General features: G+C 37.3%; 2 protein-coding genes and 3 pseudogenes across 2 annotated transcripts; 2 read left to right on the forward strand and 3 right to left on the reverse strand.

Annotated features, from left to right (window-relative positions):
* Positions 1-2,506: 2,506 nt before the first annotated feature.
* On the reverse strand, positions 2,507-6,854 carry LOC120152449 (annotated as a pseudogene).
* Positions 6,855-8,712: 1,858 nt separating this feature from the next.
* LOC120152448 lies at positions 8,713-9,428 on the reverse strand (annotated as a pseudogene).
* A 1,140-nt stretch (positions 9,429-10,568) lies between these two features.
* LOC120152356 lies at positions 10,569-15,857 on the reverse strand (annotated as a pseudogene).
* A 1,558-nt stretch (positions 15,858-17,415) lies between these two features.
* LOC120152446 (chloroplastic group IIB intron splicing facilitator CRS2-B, chloroplastic-like) lies at positions 17,416-20,632 on the forward strand. Its single transcript, XM_039164667.1, has 9 exons — positions 17,416-17,564; positions 18,033-18,240; positions 18,321-18,405; positions 18,541-18,608; positions 19,039-19,089; positions 19,174-19,247; positions 19,836-19,894; positions 20,032-20,108; positions 20,358-20,632. The coding sequence occupies exons 2-9, from the start codon at positions 18,037-18,039 to the stop codon at positions 20,472-20,474; spliced, it is 735 nt and encodes a 244-aa protein (XP_039020598.1). The 5' UTR covers positions 17,416-17,564; positions 18,033-18,036; the 3' UTR covers positions 20,475-20,632.
* Positions 20,633-21,429: 797 nt separating this feature from the next.
* On the forward strand, positions 21,430-23,116 carry LOC120152445 (UDP-N-acetylenolpyruvoylglucosamine reductase-like). The gene is given in 6 exon segments (XM_039164666.1): positions 21,430-21,701; positions 21,822-21,848; positions 21,850-22,093; positions 22,381-22,580; positions 22,657-22,871; positions 22,874-23,116. Coding segments are annotated over 6 exon segments (1,020 nt in total). The 5' UTR covers positions 21,430-21,465; the 3' UTR covers positions 22,972-23,116.
* The last annotated feature ends 152 nt before the right edge of the window (positions 23,117-23,268 follow it).

The following is a 23,268-nucleotide window of genomic DNA, read 5'->3' on the forward strand; positions in this document are numbered from 1 at the left end:
GTCGGTAAGTTCATCATTTCCTACCCACTCACTCTGGGTATGAACTTATTAAGAATAGATATTCAGCCAAAATCGGTAAATTCATCAAGTCTTTCTCACTAAGACCACCCAAAGCCTGGGCTATGAATTTATTAAGAGCAATTAAGCTCATCCTGGGCATGCACATATTCATCATAGGGATAGGCAGTAGGAATGTGCACTATGAGTCTTTCCATGGTTTCGTTTGACCACATGGAACTTAGATAACTAAGTTGGGTATCCACCATGAATTCCTCAACCAATGGGCTTTAGACCCATCCCTCTTGACGAATCTAGGACCAGCTTCCGACTTAACCCTTTGGTAAGTGGATCTGCTAGGTTTCTTTCCGACTTCACATACTCTAAAGAGAGCACTCCATTCTTTATCAAGTGTCTAACTGATTCATGTCTTATGCGAATATGTCTTTTCTTACCATTGTAAGCTTGGTTCTTAGCCACACATATCGCAGCTTGTGAATCACACAACAATGAAACTGGAGGAGTCGGTCTTCCCCACAACGGAATATCTGCTAACAATTTTTGAGCCACTCGGCTTCTTGCCCAGCTAGGTCAAGAGCTATAAACTCTGACTCCATGGTAGAACGAGCAATACAAGTCTGCTTTGATGATTTCCACGAGATTGCTGCTCCACCCAAAGTAAAAACATACCCGCTCGTAGAGCTTACCTCATCATTATCAGAAACCCAGTTGGCATCACAATATCCTTCCAGTACCGCAGGAAAGCCAACAAACTCAAGTTTCTAATCCACAGTACCTTAAGATACTTCGGTAAGCGTTTAAGTGCAATACAGTGCTCACCACTCGGATTATGAGTATATCTACTTAGTCTACTCACAGCATAAGCAATATCAGGCCGAGTATAGTTCATTAAGAACATTAAGCTTCCGATTAATTTAGCATATTCAGTTTGGGAAACACTACTTCCTTTATTCTTAACTAGATGTATGCTAGGGTCATAAGGTGTTCGAACAGGGACGACATCAAAACTGTCAAATTTCTTTAGCACTTTCTCTATATATGTGCTTGACATAAAGAAAATCCCTTCTCAGTTTTGGTAACTTGACTCCTAAGATTACATCTACTTCTCCCAAAGCTGTCATCTCAAACTTAGTAGACAAGAATTTTTTAACTTTGTTAATGGACTCAATGTTAAAACTGAAAATCAACATGTCATCAACATAAAGGCTATGATAAACATTCAGTTTCAAACATCTTCGAATACACACAAGCATCCGAACCATTCACAACAAAACTAAAACTAAGAATAGTTTTATGAAATTTCTCATACCACTGTTAGGAGCCTGCTTAAGTCCATAGAGTGACTTTTTGAGTCTACAGACTTTGCCTTCCATACCAGGTGCCTCAAAACCTAGTGGTTGCTCTATGTAAATCTCCTCATCTAGATCCCCATTCAAGAATCAACTAATTCCCAAGTATGATTAGACATTATCGATTCTATTCATCATTAACAGCGCTTTTCCAAAAACTAGCATCAATAGATCTTATAGCTTCTTCAAAAGTTTTAGGATCCTCATCTAATAGAAAATTTGAGCTATAGGATCTGAAATGAAGTCTAAATCATTTATCTCAGAAATAAAGGAAGTAATAAGTCTGGTCCAAAAGAGGTTTCAACTCTTTGCCTTTACTTCTTCTAGCTCAAAATCAATTTGTTCAGAAGACCTAGCAAGATTACTAGAAGAAGTTGATGGAATATATTCTATTTGTTCAGAATTCCCCAACACCTCCATCTCTCTGTTTCTATTCTTTTACTGCTCTTTACGTGTTATTATATAACCCTCCAATCGCTCACAGCTTCCTCTTGTTTCTCTTCTATGGGAATTCTTGACTTTCTCGCCAAGTAAACAAGACAACTAGGCTAAAACAAAAGCCATCCACTTGGTTTTTTTCGTTTTTCACATGCACTGTGCATTCTAACCCACTGCCCGCACATAAAAATTACTAAAAACATATTATATCGTTAATCAATTCCATCGTCAATGTTGTTGTAGCATAAATAATCAGAGTGGGTGAGAATGAAAAAAACATGGATTATAAAATGTTCCAAAATTTGGCTAAAAGATACCAAAAAGAAAGACTCCAGCTTCTTGGTTCTAGTCTTCTAGACCTGCGATTTTACTTGGTTCTAGTCTTCTAGACCTGCGATTTTTACCGATTCTTAGTTTTTCAATTCAACCCGTAAAATTAAACTGTTAAATCAACCAGTTTTCAATTCTGTCCGTTCCAGTTTTTCGAAGAACTAACTTGTATTAGCAGGGATAGAAGAGAGAACGCAATGGAGTGAATTCCGAAACGAGTCTTGCACAGGCAAATGCTTTCACACTGCAAATCCATGCTACATTGAAACAAAACGCCACTTTATTCACGTATGTTCAAGAAGCTAAAAGCCGGTACACTGCTTAAGGTGTCACAGAATGAACCAACAAAAAAATTAACAGTTTCATTAAAGACTCAAGTCCACCACTCACTTCTTTAGTAGCATTGCGCTGCATTGTGCCATTATTTTGATGCCTGGTAATAGAATCAGTCATGTAGAAATTCTCAACAGCAGCCTTGAATGGTGTTGAGTCTATCTTCTGAGTACAGTCGGGACTCAATGCCGGTCCAAAAGAAGCCGCCTCTATCTCATCAGTGCGGAGTAGGTTTGGTGCCACAGTGCTCATCCTGGATCGTATGGCTGCTAATGTATCATAAGGTAAATGAATTCCTGCAACCTCAGAGAGAGCTCGAATGATCTTCCAATCATCCCTAGCATCACCCACCGTAGGGACTGCAGGCAATGTTTGCTGGGCACACCTTCTGTATTTTCATATGTGCCCTCCTTCTCACTGAATGCTGCTGAAGGAAGAATTACATTGGCACGATACAGGCTACGGTCCCCATGGTGCCCCTGGTACACCACAAAAGCATCCGCTGGAACTTTTTCCAAGTTCAATCATCAGCACCCATTAGATACATAATTTTGCAGACTCGATGCTGTTGCTGGATTCTGGCACAAGTCCAAGGTCAAGGGCTGCAGCCTGGGAAGCATTGAGAAGTAAAACATTGAATCCATTCCAGTCAGGTCTGATGGCATTCCCCATCTTTGCAATGGCTTCAACAGCAGCAAAAATTGCATCTTTGTCGTCCCTCTCAAATACCCCAGCACCAACAATGATGGCTGGGTTTTTGGCATTTGAGATGGCTGAAGAAAAGGATGACGACCCTTGGCAATCTCAAGAATTGTTTGTGGCCCAGTGCCAAGATGCTGGCAATCATAGTTGAAGTCTGTTGGAGGACCAATGTATCCAACTTTAGCCTTTGATGCCCGAACCGTCTTACGAATTCTGGCATTTACCATAGCAGCTTCAACCCTTGGCTGAAAATTAACATGAAATTAGATTATTAGGCTGAAGATTAACATGAAATTATGTGAATTATACTTTATACTTGATATACATGCACACTCTTCACACATTTTATTCTTCTCGCAACAGTATCTTTTTTCCTTACTTGGTTAGTCCTCTTGGACTTTATGTTTTCGACTTGGAATCCTGGGCTCTCTCAATAGCCATTTTTTTTCTAACCCCCTTTGGTGTATATCATAGATCTTTTGTTCTCAACAGAAAAAAATTCAAAGAATGACGCAAGCATCCAAAAAATTATTCATTCAATTTAGTAGAAACATGCAACACCTATCATGGGAACGAGTCGGACAAGTAATTGCTAACTATGTAAAGAGAATGTGGATAAAAGATACTGTGACGTTCAGAAAGAGTACATGCAAGATGTACAGAATATAAGGATTTGAGTAGCTAGAGCATTACCTGGGTACCAACCAAAAGGAATACATCAGCCTTCTCAAGCCCAGCAATATTGCTATTCATGAGATATCTATATCTTAGATCAGCATTAGGGTTTGAACCAGTTCCTTCGAACCACACATTATTTGATCCCATGTTGTTTAACAAATCTTTCAATGCCATCATGGATTCAGCATCAGAAAGTTTACCAGCAACTCCAACAATTTCCTCTGGTTTAGCCTTAAGGGCAACCTCCGCAACAACAGCCAATGCATCACGCCAGCTCACAGCCTTAAAGCGCCCATTAGCATCACGAATCATGGGATCATTTAGCCTCTGTCTCTTCAATCCATCATAACAAAAGCGTGTTTTATCTGATATCCATTCTTCATTATATCCTAAAAAGGTCAGCGAAACAGGCAAAAGTTACTTATCAACAGAACATAGTTCTTTTTTCACCCCAAAATCTAACTTGGGCAGGTGAACAGATACATCAAGAAACATTTCAATGATTAATGAATGTTAACCAGATAAAAGGGATAGCACCAGTAGGAAAATATAATCAGCTTTGAAAGAACAACTTTCCTTCTTCAAATTTTTACATTGAAGCTTCAGCAATTTATGATAAGAAAATTTAGTTACTCCGAATCTTGCACAAATTGGAAGAGACCATTCAATCATTATTACCAAAATGAAAACAAAGTATAACAGAAAAGTCTACAATTTAAGAACTAGCACAAAAGCAAGCAACATCTTTGTGAGGCTGCATTTCATAACAGAAACAATACAGGTCATAGAGTCGCTTGAAGTCATAAGATCAAAACAAAATAAGAACTAGCATAAAAGCAGCCGACATATAGTTCATTGCTTCATGGCATCACATGAAAGATTCCTAGAAAAGAGTGTACCATAAGCAGCTTACGACAATTTACACTCACCTCGTTTAAACGTGGAATGATACGCATAACCTCAGGACCTCGGCTATCATCCGAATGTTGGATCCAACTGCATCAGTCACATCAATGGTCTCCGTTCCTTTCAATTCCCAGTTTCTTGCCTTAAATGCAAAGGGTTTTGAGGTAAGGGCTCCAACAGGGCAGATATCAATTACATTTCCAGAAAGTTCACTAGTCATAAGCTTTTCAACATAAGTCCCAATTTCTTCTCCACTACCACGTCCTAACATGCCAAGATCCTGAACTCCTGCAACTTCTGTTGCAAACCTGACACACCTGATGAAACCACAAAAAATTAGTTGCCTCAAAGTCCGACTAGAACAAGAAGAAAATTGCTTATGGATATTTCTCAAATAAATAAATCCTGAAACAATCAAAAGGCACTGGCCATTGAATGGTTAAAGAAGAAGGTGCAAATTTTAGCTTGATACTCAAAAAGAAAGAACAGTAAAGTGGCTCTGGAAGATCTTTGTGAACCACAAAGCCCAAATAACTTCATTTGGATTCATTGAGGTGTCTCCCAAAAAAAATGCCACTAACCATTTTCCAGGTGCATCCCTTATGAAGGGCATAACTTTTGTGAGCAAAGATTTAAACTAAGACTGAGATGTGTAAATATAGAAGAATGACTCAGTAAACTATAGTGAAGTAAAGAAAATTCACACTAGAAATTGTATAGGCCAACCTAATCACAATCTGATATAAACCATTCAAAGTGTGGGACAACACATGATTAAAAAGATGATGGACATATATCAGCAATAATAGTAACAATGATATAACTATCATTCAAGTCGAAGCACTCATCCTTTGGATTCAAATCTTAATGGATTAAAAATATAAAGAAATAAAGCAGTTGGAGATATGGTTAGATTATTTCAGACCTTGTGCACTGAATGCACCGAGTCATGACAGTTCACCAAAGGACCAAGATTCTTGTCGACAACAGATCTCTTCATTTCAGTAAAACGGCCACGATCAGATCCGAATGCCATAGACTGATCCTGGAGATCACATTCTCCACCTGATCACAGATTGGGCAATCCAGTGGATGGTTCATCAGCAAAAATTCCATCACTCCTTCACGTGCCTTCTTCGCCAATGGTCCCAGGCAAATTAGAGAACAAAAATATAAAATAAATAAATAAATAAAGTATTCATAAACAGAACCAAATCAACATATAACAAAATTATACACTTAGTTCAGGAGCAGCACAACTCCCTAAGAGTTAAATTGTTTAAAATGACAAGCACTATCGCCTTGAAAGAGCGGTTTCACACAAGAATTATTAGTATGCCGAAGCCATGATTGCTAGAAAATTATGAAAAAAGAAATTAATTTACACATACGAGTTTTAAAAGAGATATAAGAATTGAATCATTCCGTAATGAATCGTAGCGCTGTATCTTTCTTAACATCAAAAGAACAAATAAAAACATTAAGAAACGTTGAAGCAAATTAAAAGTATCGGATTAAATTGATAGCCTAATCTAAATCATTAAATACACCTAAATATATTATGAGCCTGTATAAAAGAAACCAAATTCGTTCATCCATAAAGGTCAATTCAAACAGATGAACGACTTAGCTAAATTGCAAAAATAACAAGCATGAAACCGATAGGCTCACCTGGGAGGGCAGGCATGGCGCAGGAGGCGACGGGCTTGGGGGATTTTCAACCTCGACAAGGCACATACGGCAGTTCCCCGCGATCGAAAGTCGGCTATGATAACAAAACCTAGGAATGTCAACTCCAGCGATCTCGCAGGCCTGAAGCACAGTCATGCCCTTAGGGATTTTCACTGGAAACCATCGACGACACCTCCATGGCATCATCAGGGTTCGTGAACTCGACCCGGGAACCGCCCACGGGTTTCCTCCGAGGAGGAGGAGTGGGGTCGGGCTGCGCTGCTGCGGCGGCCGATGAGGCATCGGGAGATTGGAGGCCGGGTTTGGTAACGAGGGTCGGAATCGAAGTATTGAGAAGAGAGAATCCTGGAGGATTTAAGAGTTCTTGAAGCTAACGACCCTAAACCCATTTCTCAGTATGAAGAGATCTCCGAGAGAAGAGTGGCGAGAGATTTGTAATGGCACTGAAAACTGAAGGGCATGTGATCCCCACGAATCGGGTTTCAAGCTGACCCGTTTTTTGTATACATGGTCTGTAATCGGTGCTTGCATACGGCGTCGTATTGTATAACAAAATTGTAAGAGCTTATATATTTTATAATCAATAAACTAAAGAAAATGCAAATGCTTTTGATAATGTTACTTAAAATAATATTATTTATGATCTTTTATATTTTAACTATCGTTACTTTATTCGTCACACTCCATGCTTAAACATCAAAGCAAGTTAAAAGCAAAAACTTCAATCTCCTTAAATCTATTTTTTAAGAAAGAATAATACTACAATTTCTTTTTAGGAGTTAAATCCATTGATTAGCCAATTATTAGTAGGTTAATTACACATGTTAATGTGTGAGTGGTGCGTGGCTGACGAATGATGAATTGTTTTCTAAATTTGTTAGATTATTTGCATTATGTTTCACAGTTGTCATAAGTGAATAGTGTAGTTATTACATAATTTTGTGTATAAAGGTTTTACCCTCAACTTTAATGAACACTTTTCTTCATTAAAATTGAAAAGTACGAAATTCAATATGGTATCAGACCTGACACTTCTCTTTTATTGTGATAATTTCTATATATATTTGTCAATGTCTATGACATAATAATTATAGGTAGTTTTGATATTGAATAAGTTCTTCAATACCTCGATCTTAAGTTCTCTTTAAAGAGGATTAAATCTATTTCTTGGTTTAGAGGTTGAACGTGGTGCTGGAATGTTGAAGTTAAGTCGACACAAGTAATTACTTGAACATGCTCATATGGTGAATGCTCGTTCAGCTCCTGCCCCTATGGTTACTACACCTAAATTAGTCAGGATGAGGGTCGGCGTCTTGATGGCCTTTCTCTTTATTGAAGTATGTTGTGCTTTACTATATCTTTGCAATATTATACCCTGTGTTGCTTTCAGTATTGGTAGAGTGACTCAATACATGCATCAACTGTGTGAGTGCATTGGTTAGCAGTTAAACGTATTCTTCGCTATTTGAGTGGCACTATGGATTATGGTTTGATTTTTTATACCTCTACAACTCGTTTAACTATTGGAGCTTTCTCAGATGTTGATTGGGCCAGTAACTCCGATGATTGGAGGTCTGTTTTAGGTTTTTGTGTTTTCCTTGTTAATAATTATGTCGTGGAGTTGAAACAAAATTTTATCTCTCGCTCCACTATTGAGGTGGAGTATTAAGGGTTGGCCAATGTTGTCTCTGAATTTGTTTGGTTACGTGCTCTTTTGGGTGATATGGGTGTGAATTGTGTTGATACTCCTATTGTTTGGAGTGATAGTTTAAGTGCTATAGTTATAAATTCTAATTCGATCTTCTATGTTTGCTTTAAACGTGTTGAATTAGATGTTCATTTTGTTCGGGAAAAAGTTGCAGATGGTACTTTGTATGTTAACTTTGTTCCCAACCAGTTTCAACTTGTTGATGGCCTTACTAAACCCCCACCAAAGCTCATTTTTCAGTTTTTCGAGAGAAGCTTAATGTGTCTAGTTCGTTTGTTCTTGAAAATTGACAGAGTAAGGTGGATGTTAGCGTGTGTGAGTGGTGCATGGCTAACGTGTGCTGAAATTGTTTTCTAAATTTATTAGGTTGTTTTGCATTATGCTACACAGCTGTCATAACCGAATGATGTGGTTATTGCATGGTTTTGTATAAAAGGTTTTACTCTATACTTTAATAAATGAACATTTTTAATTAAAATTGAAAAGCACGAAAAATTCAACGCCGCCTATTAACAGGGACATGATTCTATGTAGACAGAAACTTATCACTGCTTTGTTTCCCCTTCAATTATTACTGTATCTTGCTGGTACTGAGAGGGGGGGAAGAGTGGTCTCTTAGTCGATGCCCTGCATTTTCCTAAACTTTAAGACAAACTCATAAACTTTTTCAGGGTCCGCCATTACTTTGGCCACGCTCTCCGTTTGCAACACCGATCAAACGGAGAATTTGGGAAACTCGTCCGCCACCGTAAACCCGCCGATCTTCTCCACCGCAAAGACCAACAGGTCAGAGGAAACGCTATGATGTCAACGAATCCGAATGTGGCACCGTTGAAGTAATCCTTGTCCCCAAGGCACCTTCTAACTGCTTCAATATCTCAAGGAACTCCGTTTTCGCTTCCACCGTACCTCCCCTTTGCTTCTCCATATATTCCCGATTGCCTCAAATACCTTTTTGTCGGTATAATCGGCCCAGAAGCGTGCCTTAGCACGGCCATACGAACACGGCGGGAGCAGCGGAGGGGAAGACCAGGTGGAAGTTAACGATGACAGTGGACTCACACAAGGGTTTACCGTCGTGCAGAAACACGGGGACTTTCTTGTAGATGGGGTTGGAGTTGAGCAGCAGCTGGCTTTTGCCGCTGAACAAGTCCTCGGGTCGAGCTTCGTATTGAAGGCCTTTCTCGTTCAAAGCAATCTTCACCCTCATGCAGAAGGGACTAACCAAGTGGTCAAAAATAACAAGCTCTGCCTTGGACATCTTTGATTTAGGAAAAGGGGTAGATTATAATTTGTCTGTGTTTTTTTTGCGGTGGAAATATACCGAATTTATACAGAATACGTTTAGCAGTGTGACGAGGTTTTCCAAGTTTGGATATTGCAGTGGAGAAAACATCGTGCTAGTATAGTGGTCATCGGAAATATATTATATGCTCACAAGGTTTGCCTTATATTAACCGGAAGGTAGTGATAATTTATGGCTATAGCCATCATCACGGGCCGATGTAAACGAGAACGACATGAATTTATGGCTATAGGAGGATGAATTTGAACATTAGAGAGGTGAATTTAAATTTATAAAATTTCAATAAAAGTAAAAAGATTTTTAATAAAAAAAATAATAGATTTTAATAAAAAAAAATAGGAAAAATCTTAAAAAATATATGATAATTTAAAATTTAAGGTAGAACGACTGCTCCCTCCTCCCCTCGATCGATGTAAATGATATTTAGGGTGAGTATTAGATATCGGACCCTAGTTTAATTTAGAGTTTAAAGAAGTATGTGAAGCGTCATTTCAAACTCCAACTTTTCCTTACACACTTTTTTTAACTAACTAAGGTGTCATTATAAAGTAGGATATGTTGTAAAATTCTTAATTGTTTCACAATAAACGTTCAATCACTCTATTACAACTGTTGGTGCTTGAACCCGTAAACTCTAAGAACAACAACAATTCATTTAACCACTTATGTAAGTCAATTCGTTTCATACTTCTTCTAATCATTCCAATTTTTTTGCGATTTATGAAGCTAACCGTTAATATATACTATTAAGGTCTATAATTCAACATATAGAGTTTAATAGCATATGCATTACACAAGTTAAAAGCATGATACATTAAGGTCGGATAATAGAATAAAACACATTCTATCAAAGTTGTTTCACATTCATAATTTAAGAAAAAAATTAAAGACGTAAATATTCTATCAAAGTTAAAGTAATATATATATAGAAGTAGATGCAGAGACATCCAAAAGTAAAAAAATCCTTGAAAAATTAATTTTACATAGGCTATAACAAGATGAAAATATATATATAATTCATCCTTTCAAGTAAAAAATATCAATTCATTTCAATTAAGAAATAAAATAATAGAAGGAAGATTAAAAGAAAAATAATAATAATCAGAGATTACACGATACCGTGAGCAGAAAACCTGATTCCAGGATGTTTCAAGTCTTCAAATCTTACCCAAAATTTGAGTAGCAAAGGCATTATCCCCTTTAAAACTTTGATGCCATCTGAGTTCTCAATCTTGAGTGTTCGGATACCACCGAAGTTGTCTGACTTGTCACGGTTTAAGGTATGCTCTTGACCCCGGCAGCTCGGATACCCGTGCTCTCGGCTCCTCCAACTATCCTGACTACCGTATTCTCGACTTCTCCAACTGCTTTGAGTGTGATTAAAGTAACTAGAACTGTAGTCTTGACTGCCAAAAGCTAATCTCTGAAACAATCTGATTTCTGCAGATTGTTGAGCCGAATCAAAAACTCCGCTTTGGCCGGGTCTCATTCCATTCGTAATATCCAATGACTCGTCCAATGAGTCTAGAGCTCTCACTACCTGAGAAGTAGATGTCGAAGTTCTTCCGTGAGCCAAACATTATAATAAACGAAGTTACCGCACTACTAATACATATTTACCTGGCTCATTCTTGGTCTTTTAGCAGCTGAATGTCGCACACAAGTGGCAGCTGCCTCGATCATTCGAAACATCTCATGTTTCACATAACTGTTTCCCAGTCTTGGATCCACCAACTCTTCGAATTTTTCATGTTCGATTGCTTCAGCGAGCAATGGTCGAGCCTAAAGTAACAAAGTTTAAATCATTTTAAAATGTTTGACATCGGAACGTTGCCACGGGTTCCATTGCATTAGAGAAAGGAATGATCAAGGTAATAACGATTAGGTTTAGCACTTTGGGAAACATTTGTTTGAAGCTACACTGGATTTCAGATTTTATTGGAGAAATCGAAAAAATTCTAGATCATTCAATCACTGTAAGACTTAAAGAAAAGCTAAATCTTATGAAGTCCGAACAATGCGCATCAAGCCTTTTGATAACACAAACCTAGTTGCGTAGCCTTACCCATTCAACCAGGCTCTCATCACCTAGGGGCTGAGTATCATCAACAGACTTGCGCCCAGTAATTAGCTCCAGGAGCACAACACCGAAGGAATAAACATCGGATTTTTCTGTTAACTTGCCACTTGTTGCATACTCTGGAGCCATATATCTATGAAAGAACAAATTCATTAATCAGAACACCTGAATATGATAATTTGATTACGACACATTACATGTTTGCTGACCAAATAAAACAGAAAATAAAAAGCCAAAATTACTGGATATTAAACGTTTCGAATCACAACAATGTGCTTTGAATATATCAAAGTGATAATATGCCATTTAAAACATGGACCGTAGGTGTTAGCTTTACACCGGGAGTTTTGAACAGATAAAAGGAAGTACAAAATAATGGATTGTGCTTATGCAATACGGGGACAACAAAATCGTTATAAGCACATCTGCACATGCAAGTTTAGTTCCACTAGATATATCAAAAAACGACATATTTTCTTACCCGAAGGTTCCCATCACTCGAGTGGTCACATGAGTATTTGAATCTAATGCCAACTTTGCAAGTCCAAAATCCGAAACCTATTATGGAAACATGAATTGAGGGGCAGAAATTAGTGTAAAAAGGGAAATTATAATAGTTAAAAAGGAAAACTCCAATATAGGTACTAAGAATAGCACCGTGAGAAAATGTTAGTAATACGAATTCAATGCAGAAAATTTATAGTTAACAATAGATGATATGGCACTCTTAAGCACCTTCAAAATCCCCCAGGGCAATTCAAGTTCAAATTAATTGTGTTCACAAAAGTATAGACTACAGAATGGCATACTGATACAGGGGAATCCGAGACAGATGATGCTGAGCTGTCAGATTGCACCTTGATGGCGCTGAGATACCATGAATTGGCAGATCAGCGCAAAGGCGAGAATTGATTGTGACATATTCCTCATTGAGGTCGTTTTGAGTATGTTTCAGTCTTTTGGCCATAACTTTGACTACAGGTGTCAGAATCGCGCATAAGACCCCAATCCGAAAAGCTCTTTTCGACGCGCACGCTCTCCACATCGAGCTATGCTCCATGTGGCCTTTTTTTCAACCTCAAATTCTGCCGTTTTCCCCTCCGAATCACTAGATTTAGATATTTTTTACTATTTATGGTAATATTTCGATTGCCAATTAGGAAGTCAATTTAAATCCGATTTGATTTTTTTGGAAATTGCTTATTTATTTCGAATTTCAATTTAGAGTGATTTTCGGGATTTTTCTATTTTTGGCAAAATTCGAATAAAGACGATTTTTGCTATAACAGTCTGGCTTGTGGACTGATTTTGGGGATTGTTTGATTTTATAATATTTTATTAAACCCTAGAGACTTTTTTCTCTGATTTTTTTGGACGAATTTTCTCATATGAATCATCTGTTGGAGCGCCTGCAGGATAATCATTATTCTGTCCGGCGTTACATACCTGAGCCTCGAAATTGTTGTCGAGAAGAATATTTGATGACTTGATATCCCTGTGAATGATGCGAGGATGGCCTGATTGAAGCAATAAATTTATGAGAAATCTTGCATAAGAAATTACAACGAGAATGATGTAATGATGGAATATATCATAGGAAGAGCATAGAAAACCTAGGTCTATATGTTGTTTAAACTCTAGTGTTATACTTATTCATAAATTTTATGGTTTGAAGCATATGGGACAAATAAAAGAAAGAAGAACAAGTAGATTACAGTCTTCATGGAGGTAAGCTATCCCACGAGCTGCAACTGCAGCAACCTTTACTCGTACTGCCCAGTCCATAACTGGCCGGCTTCTACCTGCAAAATTCCATAAAAGTGCATTGAATTAGAACATTACCATATGTCAAGAGAACCACAAAGAGCAGTTTTCATGTTTCTGTCCCTCGTCTTAGATTCAATGTGTAGGTGGATACTCGTATGTGTAAGTTTGAGTTGGACGAGGAGGAAGTGTCACAACTGAAGCACAGATGCTCGAGAAGTGGGTCCAAACAAGTTAATGGAAAGGAATCCTCTTACGAAACTGGTATAAAAGTCCATTTTATCAGTTGATGTTTAATCACGCATATATTTCATTCAAGCTCCTTCACATTTTGAACTCAGTCTGACATCTCATAAGCAGAGATGGTTAAGTAGACGGATGTTTCTTAAGAGTTTAAGATCAGAATAAGTCTTACCATGGAGATGGTAATGAAGGGTGTTGTTTGGGACATAATCATAGACAAGCAATCTTTGATGCTCTGATATACAGTATCCCACCAATGAAACCAAATGGCGGTGATGTACTCGGCTAATAATCTCAACTTCAGCTCTGAACTCCCTCTCCCCCTGTCCACCACCAATCTTTAGCTGCTTGACAGCCACTTCTCTACTATCTGTGAGGATACCTTTGTATACACAACCAAATCCACCTTCACCCAAAAGATTATGTTCGGAAAACCCACTTGTTGCCTGGATTAACTCTTCATATGTGAACCATGACCGGGAATTTTTTACCGCACCAGGCTCTGGTGACGAATAAAAACCGCTGTTAGAACCACTTCCCACTAGTTGATGCGGAGTCCAGGGTCTTAAAAATGCTGCATCTGCAGAGCAAGTTCCAATATCACTATACAACATTAGTTCAGTTATAGCTTGGGGGAAAATGAGAACGAAAGAAGGAACTGAAATATGCCCCAAGTAATATGTGACTTGAGAATGACATTTATAGATTTGTATGGAACTATTCACTCTGAATTTCTCCAATTTTCCCACATTAAAAAAACATAATCATTCCCTTTTTACTTTTACACAAAAAAAGAAGATAACTTCAATCTTAACAGTTGATAGATGTAGAGAGTTGGCTAAAATTCTAACAATAATCCCAATTAAGGTATTACATTCTCTACAAAATCTTTTGGCTGACTATGAGGGAAATTTTCATTTCAGATTAAGACTTCTGGAATTTTTAACCATTAAATAAGTATTGTTGAAGATTTCAAAATTAATCACATTGAATTCAGAAAATTCACAACTAACAGAAGAACATAAAAAAGCTGCTCCCCTGAGCATTGTTTCATTATTTACCTGAATTTTTAGATGAAGCAAATGGAGAAGGCTCTGTGTACCCAATTTTTAGTCCAGCCCTCTTCCTCCTTTTCTGAACAAACCACACAGCCATCGCAAGAAGACTGAGTACAATAAACCCAACAAAAATGCCTATCGCCACAGCCCCTCCAGTGCTTAAACCACTCTTCCAAGAGGATGTTGCATTGGCAGATACACCATTAGTTGACTTCGCAGTTGGTTTTTCTATCGGAATTGTTGGCAAAAGTGATGAACTTGGACTTACAATTGTTGTCGGAGTACTTGGGGTTCCTGGGGGTGACACTGTAGGTGGTGAGGAGGTTGAGGTAACCGAAGGCGGCGGGGACGATAATGTGGGTGTGGGTGTTGCGGGAGAAGTTGTGGGAGGAGAAGACTTAGATCCAGATGGTGGAGGTGTAAGTGTAGGAGGAGGTGTGGAAGAGCTTTCAGTTGGTGGTGGCGAAGGTGTAGACTTTGAGGAAGACGGCGTTGGAACATTAGCTGGGGAGGTGGGGAACTAAAAATTATCTGCGGCGGTGAAGGTGGATATTTTGAGGAAGGCGGCGTTGGTACATTATCTGGAGGAGGTGGGGAACGTAAGATTATCTGCGCTGGAGGTGGAGTTGCAACCGTTGGTGCTGGTTCAGCTTGTGGAGGAGGAGAGTCACCTGATTGCGTTGGTGGTGGTGATAAAACCGGGGAGGGTGGTAAATTATCAGCAGGTGGAGGAGATGTTAGCGGCAGTGGAGGTGGGGAAGCCGGAGGGGACGGAGGTGGAGATGAAGCTGCTGGTGGTGGTGATGGAGGAGGAGCAGTAGGGACATCTGAAGGAGGGGATTGAGGTGGTGGGGATGAAGAATTTGATGGCGGAGAGGATGCCGGGGGATCGGTAGTTTGATTTGGCTGAGATGATGTAGGGATGGCGAAGTGCTTGAGGAATCAGAGGAAGAGGTAGGAGGTGCTGGTGGTGGAGAGATATCACTAGAAGTCGGTGAAATTACAGAAGATACAATTGAACTCATATTTCTCTAAATGGTCAACACTACAATATCCCCTACAATCTCATATCCGATTTGGAACATTCTAAACATTCAAATCTCCTATTGTTCCAGAAAACTACATTTATTCATGATTTCCACAGCACAAGATAGCAAAAGTCAAGCCATTAAATGCCTATCAAAGATCTTTGGCCAGAGTACAAAGAAAACACCCTATAGAAAATGATCCAACAAACCAGTCAACTAACGCCCCTTCGTGATCTCAACAAAGACCACAAGAATGAGTTCCACTCCCAAGCAACATCCAGAATGAGAATGCAACTGTTAATAATAATCGAAATGGAGCATTACAATATGGACGAAACCTTGGAAATAAGAAAATAAAAAACATAAAGAAGCGAAGAAGCTCAAGTGTTCAGAAATGCTTACCTATATTTCCAAAAGCTGAAGAAGGAAAAAAAAAAACCACACTAGTAGATGGTGGTGTTGATTTTTTGCTAGAAAACAAAGAAAAAAAGAAAGACAGCCTTTTTCTTTGAGTGAGACCGCAAATGCTGCAAAGGGAACGTGGAGGCAACTTGGAGCCTTCAGCCTATACTCAAAATCAAGTCTTTTTCATCACATGATCGTCAAACGGCGTATCATTCTGCATATGCAACGTCTCCTTACGTTTACTGAAATAAATTCTTAATTTTTTCTAATGAGTTCTTCTTAGGAGGCTGCATTAAATAAATTTCATAAATTTAACTCTCTTACGTCTAAATGAAATTTTAATATACTCTTCATAAATAGAAAACTCTAGCCTCTTTCTTCTTTCTTTCTCCTTTTTTTTTTTATAATTTGTATCAATTTTATTGATTAATCCAATTTTTCTTCTTTAATTTTGTTTAACCGGCGACAACACCTATTTTGATGTTGTTTGTCGCCCGTCGGTTATCTTTCTTTATTTTTTAATTTCTTAATAAGAATAATTATGAATTCGTGACATGTTATATGCTTTTATGACACATTTATCTTTGCCTTTGTGACAAGTTTTTCTCTGCCTTGGTCGAGTCTTCTCTCAATGACCCTTATTCAAGTCAACGCCTCCACATAATTCAAAGTTAGATTAGAATTTCTCATGCATCCCTGACTGAAAAGTTACGCTGGAAATGAGAAAAGAGAAGCGAAAAAGGAAATTCGAGATTGAAAATGAATTTGATTTAGAATGAAATTGAGGATTGTGTTGTAAGTTTTTAAAAGTTGGGGGCCCTAAATGCAAGCGCTTGAAAAGTTCAGTGATCATATTGCAAACTTACTAACGACAGTGTAATGGCGTCAAACGGCCAGTTAAGTCGGGGACCATATTGCAAACGGACTAAATATTGGAGGATTGTATTGCAAGTTTTAAAAGTTGGGAGACCTAAATGAAAGCTTTAGAAAAGTTCAGTGACCATTACTATATTTTACCCTATTATTTATTTTATAAAAATTCAATAATTATATAAAAAATTTAATCATTAGTTATTTTTTATTTTAAAAATATATCACTTAACCGATAATATTTAAAAAATTAAATAATATTTTGGCTGTCCCTTTTTCCCATATGTATGGGGTAAGGGGGAGGTAAGATAGTAGGCTGCCCCCAACACCAGGTTGAGAGCAGCTTCCGTAGGAGACCTCCAAATTATGAAATGAAAGATCAATAGTTAAATTAAAATATCTTTAACTGATCACAGCCACGGGGTAATTTACCCTAAAAAAGGGCTAAATTTATTTAAAAGCCCAGCAGTCGGTCGTTGATCATATTTATATTCATTAAAATGACGGGAAACTCATCCAAACACATGAAATATCCAAACCACCAATTCTAAACACAAATTCATCAAAGCCTGGGCTTCGCTCTTCCTTCTCCATATTTCTCTATACCTTTTCTTATCAGTATCTTTTACTGAATTGAAGCACCCAAAGTGAAACAGGTTAATTCTTCTTCTTTATTCACTATCAGTTTTCATTATGTCTGTTTATGCACTTCTGTGTGTGTTTCATAGATTTTTGTAGGAATTTAAGTTGCAACAAAAAGCAGTGAGTTTATCTTATTAGTAACTTAAAGAACTTAAAGTTTATTCATTTTTTGGGGCATATCTTGTTTAGCTTGCTGACTTTTTCTCTTTATTTTCTGTTCTGTAGTAAGAACTACTCATTCATAATACTGGGTTGTACCTTAAGTTGGCTATGGAAAGGAAAAGTGTAGAAATCTGAATGAAATGCACCAAAACAATGAATTTTGTAAATTTCCCATTTTTTATATTATGCTCTAAAGAGAAAATTATACACAAAGATAGAATCTTTTAGATAAAGGAACTACGGGTAACAGCAAGCCTAATTCCTAAATGTTCTTTATTTTATTTATTATGAATAAATATTTTGTGCTATGTTTGTTTTAGGTCAATGTTGCATGCAATCTCTGTTCCAAATACTTGCATTTCGTATCCAAGAAGCTGGTTTTTTGGTCAAAGGAATCAAGGACCGAGAAGACTTTGTTTGTGTGCTTCGTTGCCGGATAATAATGGTGGATTTAAAGTGGAGTATACACCATGGTTGATTGTTGGATTGGGTAATCCAGGAACTAAGTACCAAGGAACTCGGCACAATGTAATGAATTACAAATTATGAAGTTGACAAATTATTTTTCTTTTCGTTTATATTCTAACTTACATTGTTGTATCTATCAGGTTGGTTTCAAAATGATTGATCAAATTTCTCGTTCGGAAGGGATTGCGTTGAATACTATACAGTCAAAAGCTCTGATTGGAATAGGTATACATTTTGTATTTGTTTTGCTCAACTCTTTTATTTGTTTATTTAGCTTTATCTGGGATTCAATCTTTTAGTCTTTCGGGTTTTGCGGTTATACTTGATGGTTTACTTGGATTTCTTTCATGATCAGTACAGGTGCCATTGGAGAAGTACCAATTTTGTTGGCAAAACCTCAGGCATACATGAATTTCAGTGGGGAATCGGTTAGTCGTACATTTTGTTTTTCTCTTTTCTCATGTTTACGCATTCACATTTAGTTTTATAAATCAAGTGTAGAAACTGTTGTACTGAAACTTACTTCTTGCCGTTAGTGCTCTTCAGTCTGATCTGTTCACCTAAACATGTATAAAATTCCATGCATGTTTGAATTGTGAATAGACATTGATAGATTGTAGTGGTTTATAGGCAACTAAATAAGCATATGCGATGTCACGATGCTGATTCAGGGTGTTTATTATGAAGATCAATAAAGAATGTGTATGGAATGCATGGCAATGTGTGCCCCTTCCTCTTGTATATATCACTTTTCTTCTCCCACATCCTTTATCATTAAATAACATTTTGGTGAATGATTTACATCTCCTTAAAACCATTTCTATCTCTAATGGTTCAGAACTTTTTATTTTTGTTAAGGTCGGTCCCCTTGTTGCTTATTATCAAGTTCCCCTACGCCACATCTTATTGGTAGGAACTCTTATAGCTGAGTTTTTTTTTGTTATTTTAGTTTTTTTGTTTAGAATACTTGTGACTTTGAGCTTTCCAATGTAGGTATATGATGAGATGAGCTTGCCGAATGGTGTTTTGAGGCTTCAGCCGAAAGGAGGACATGGCCATCATAATGGGTATGTTCCGTCGATGTTACTAGCAGCAGAATCTCTATGAGTCTCCTTTTGCATCGAGCTGGATTACTTAAAGAGGCCTTTGTTTTATATACATGAACTTGTCAAGCAGCATATGAACTTTACCTTCTATCTCGTTAACCTATATGTGTTGTCTAAGAAACTTCTTTTGATTCAAGAACTTCTCGGGAAGTATTAAACTTCATCTGTCGGTTGAGATGTCTATCCCGAGGCAATGTGCTGCTTAAGTTGTTGCTCTTTTGCCTTATTTCTTCCATGTGACGAGGAGTTGTGACTCTGCTTTGTGTAGACATTGTTTAGTTCTAAATTCTTTTCTTCGGAATCTAAGTTTGATTTCTTGGACATATCTCGGCGATTTTCAAAACAGTACTTTGCTCAATAATTTCTGCTTGAAATCATTCTGCATATTCATTGAGCTATCTTTATCTTACAGAATTGAGCAATACTAGCTCATTTTTACGTTCTTATAATAAGGATTAATTAATAAATCTTAAAGTGTGATCTTCACACCTTCCTCCCCACTCAACAAATGGTGATTCAGAAACATTGACTCTTGCTTTCTTGTTGCAGAGTGAAGAGTGTAATGGGACATTTGGATGGTAGCCGTGAGTTTCCTCGGTTGTGCATAGGTGGGCTCTTAAATCATATTGTTTTTCGCCCAACTGTGAAATATTGGCAACATAAACACGCGTGCCTTTTAAAAAAGCAAGATTTGATGCATATGATTCACGGTTCCACAATTCTAAAAGAGCTATTTATGGTTCAGGGATTGGAAACCCACCTGGTGCTATGGACATGAAAGCTTATCTTCTACAGAAGTTCAGTCCTGTGGAGCGAAATCAGGTACGTTACTACCGAATTCAACTATTCTGAAAGATTGGTTTATAGTTACCACGTCTTGTCATTCTCCTAAATTACATGTACAAGAATGATGTCTGGCTGATGGAGAAAGGGGAAGCGTGTCGGATATGGGTGTTTTGTTTTTTTATATATTTGGAGAATCATGCCTCCATATCCACATCTAAATATGCTCCATGCATGGTTACCTTAGGGAAAATGAAGATTCCTGGTAACATAGGGTATTTTTGACAGATTGATGATGCGCTGGAACAAGGAGTCGAGGCAGTAAGGACACTGGTGCTGAGTGGCTTCAGCCAAAAAATCACAAGATTCAATTTAGGGCAGAAATACAAGCACCACAAAGTTTGATCACATTACGTGCATGTATGTATGTATGAACATTTTCAATCAACCTTTTCTTTGACAAAAAAGTTCACATTTTTAGCAGCCATCTGTTCCTTTATTTTCTTTCCGCAGAACTCTTCAGAATCTGTAATGGAAATGGATATTTATTGCAGTCTTGTGTTTAAGGGAACCAGTCCCTGGTTTAGACGGACCTGTTCAAATTAGTTTAATTAAACTGATCGGTTGGATCAGATCAATAAATCTTCTAATCTTCCTTGAACCCAATTAACGTTTTGTTTCCAAAAAACAAGATGGACCCACTTCAAAATGGAAACATTATAATATAAAGCGGAATTGATGAACAAGTCGACAATTAAAGTTTGATTATATAAAAGAATGGTAAATTACATGTTTAGTATTTGGACTATCAATTTTAATCTGTTTTAGTATTTTTATTTTTATTTTAAATTATGCCTAACAATTATTTTTTATTTCATTTTAGTATTTTACCGTAATTTTATGGGTAAATTACATTCCTTCATCGAATCAATTATATTCTCACTCCTATTTTGACACTAAAATTTAAAAGTTTTCAATTTAACTATTCAATTTTTAAATTGCTCGTATTTTAATCACTTTAATTTATTTTACTAATATTTTTTGTGATATGATATTTTTTATTATTTTATAATTAAAATAAAAAAATTTTTAAAATTAAAATGATTAAATTATGAGAAATTTAAAAATTAAGTAATTAAATTATAAATAAAAATTCAACAACTATAATAAGAATGAGAAAATAATTGAGTAATAAATAATATTATTTAAAATCTTAAATCCTATCCTAAACAAAAATTAAATGATATATATATGATTTTAAAAAATAAAAATTTAAACATCGACACGAATCAAAACTATAATTCAATTACTAAATTCGTAAGTTCCTAACAACGAGACTGAAATAAAGTTTTCATTCTCAACTTACCGACAATGAAATCCAGTTCATCCATCACTCATGCTTCAAGCTCCCAACTTCACTAAAATGGCGTCCGCGGCCTTTCCCACTGTTCCATCCCCAACAAACTTCACCACCATTATTTCCCATCACAAAGAACAAACCCAGAACTGGAATGGCTTGAAATTTGTGAGAGGCAAGAAACTCTTGAAGGATCTTTGCACTTGGGGCATTGGTGGCCCTTGCAATTACTTTGTTCAAGTCTTAAACCAAACCCACCTCCTTTCTGCCATCAGGTTTCATTCTTCTCTCTCTTTCATCTTAACTTAGTGAAGTAAAAGTGGAGGAATTTATTTGCGTTTGATTCGAATGAGCGACATTTAGTAAGATTTGATTTTAACTGATATGTAATGCAGATATTGTCACGAGTTTTCCGTTCCATATTGTGATTGGCAAAGGGTCAAATTGTCTCTTTGATGATCTGGGTTTTGATGGTTGTGTGATTCTAAATCAGATCGACTTCTTAGAGAGGAATGAACCTGGAGTTTATAGGGTTGGTAGTGGTTTTCGATTTAATCACTTGGGGATTTTGAGTTGCAATGAAGGATTTACAGGTCTTGAGTTTGCAGCAGGCATCCCTGGTACTGCAGGGGGTGCTGTTTACATGAACGCTGGAGCAAACGGTCAGGTATGCCTGTAAATCTTAGCTCGGATTTGATACGGACATTATCGAGTTCGAGTTACCTAGCTGGTTCTAATTCGGAATTCAAGCTCGAGCAACACTAGTTGAGCTTGAAGTCGAACATGAAAAGGAAAAAAATAAGTCTGTCATACTTAATTCAAACTTTTGAGTTGTGAATTATGTAAGGGACTCGAATTTGGACTTGGCCTTAACTAGATCAAACCCTAATCATTAATGGATTGGTGAAATTTTTCTCGGTTGAAGAAGCTAATAAGTATCACTTGCTTTTGCAGGAGACAGCCAATTCCATTGAAAGCATAGACATTGTTACAACCGAAGGAAATTTTCAGACACTGAACAGAGTTGATCTCAGTTTCAGCTACCGATCATCACCGTTCCAAGACATGAACGACCTGGCAGCGATTGTTTCTGTTACGTTCCGACTAGAGGGATCAATGTCAGCTAGGAAAAGGCAACAAGAGCTTTTGAAGAGGTTGCGAATTGTGGCAGTGTTTAAAACCCGTGTATGAAAAGGATTGCTTACTGATAACACTTTTTTTTATTTACAGGCGAAGATCCACTCAACCTGTAAGGGAACGTAGTGCCGGCTCCGTATTTCGAAATCCGAGGAATTTGGGTGTTTCGGCCGGTGAATTGATTGAGAAAGCTGGATTGAAAGGGTGTTGCGTAGGAGGAGCAATGGTGTCCAATATTCATGCCAATTTCTTCGTTAATAATGGTGACTGCACTTCTCAAGACATGCTCAATCTCATTGCTTTGGTGAAGCAAAAATTCACAGCAAGTTTGGGGTTGAACTTGAGGAGGAAGTACTCTACTTTCATCCCTACGGGAATACTGTATCATCTGGGAAAGGTAATCGATAATGTATCTGCATTGATAATCCTGGAGAAATAAATAAGTGTTTAAGCCTGTATTGATTGAGTGATTGAAAATAAGGCTTGCATATGCACGTTGTCGCCGTTCGACCAACTCGTGCAAATAAATGTATTCGACACGTATTACGCACGTTGTTTCTTTTTACGCTTTTGGCATACTATTTTCATTTCTTTTCATTTGGTAATGGATAACGCCAATGTGTGAGTGGTAACATGATAAGATAATAAGTCTGAAATGCAGAAAGAAATGGATTCATGAAATTTGGAAAGATGCTACTTTTTATT

This window comes from Hibiscus syriacus, unplaced genomic scaffold (genome assembly GCF_006381635.1).
Source record: "Hibiscus syriacus cultivar Baekdansim isolate YM2019G1 unplaced genomic scaffold, ASM638163v2 tig00111088_pilon, whole genome shotgun sequence".
NCBI lineage: Eukaryota > Viridiplantae > Streptophyta > Magnoliopsida > Malvales > Malvaceae > Hibiscus > Hibiscus syriacus.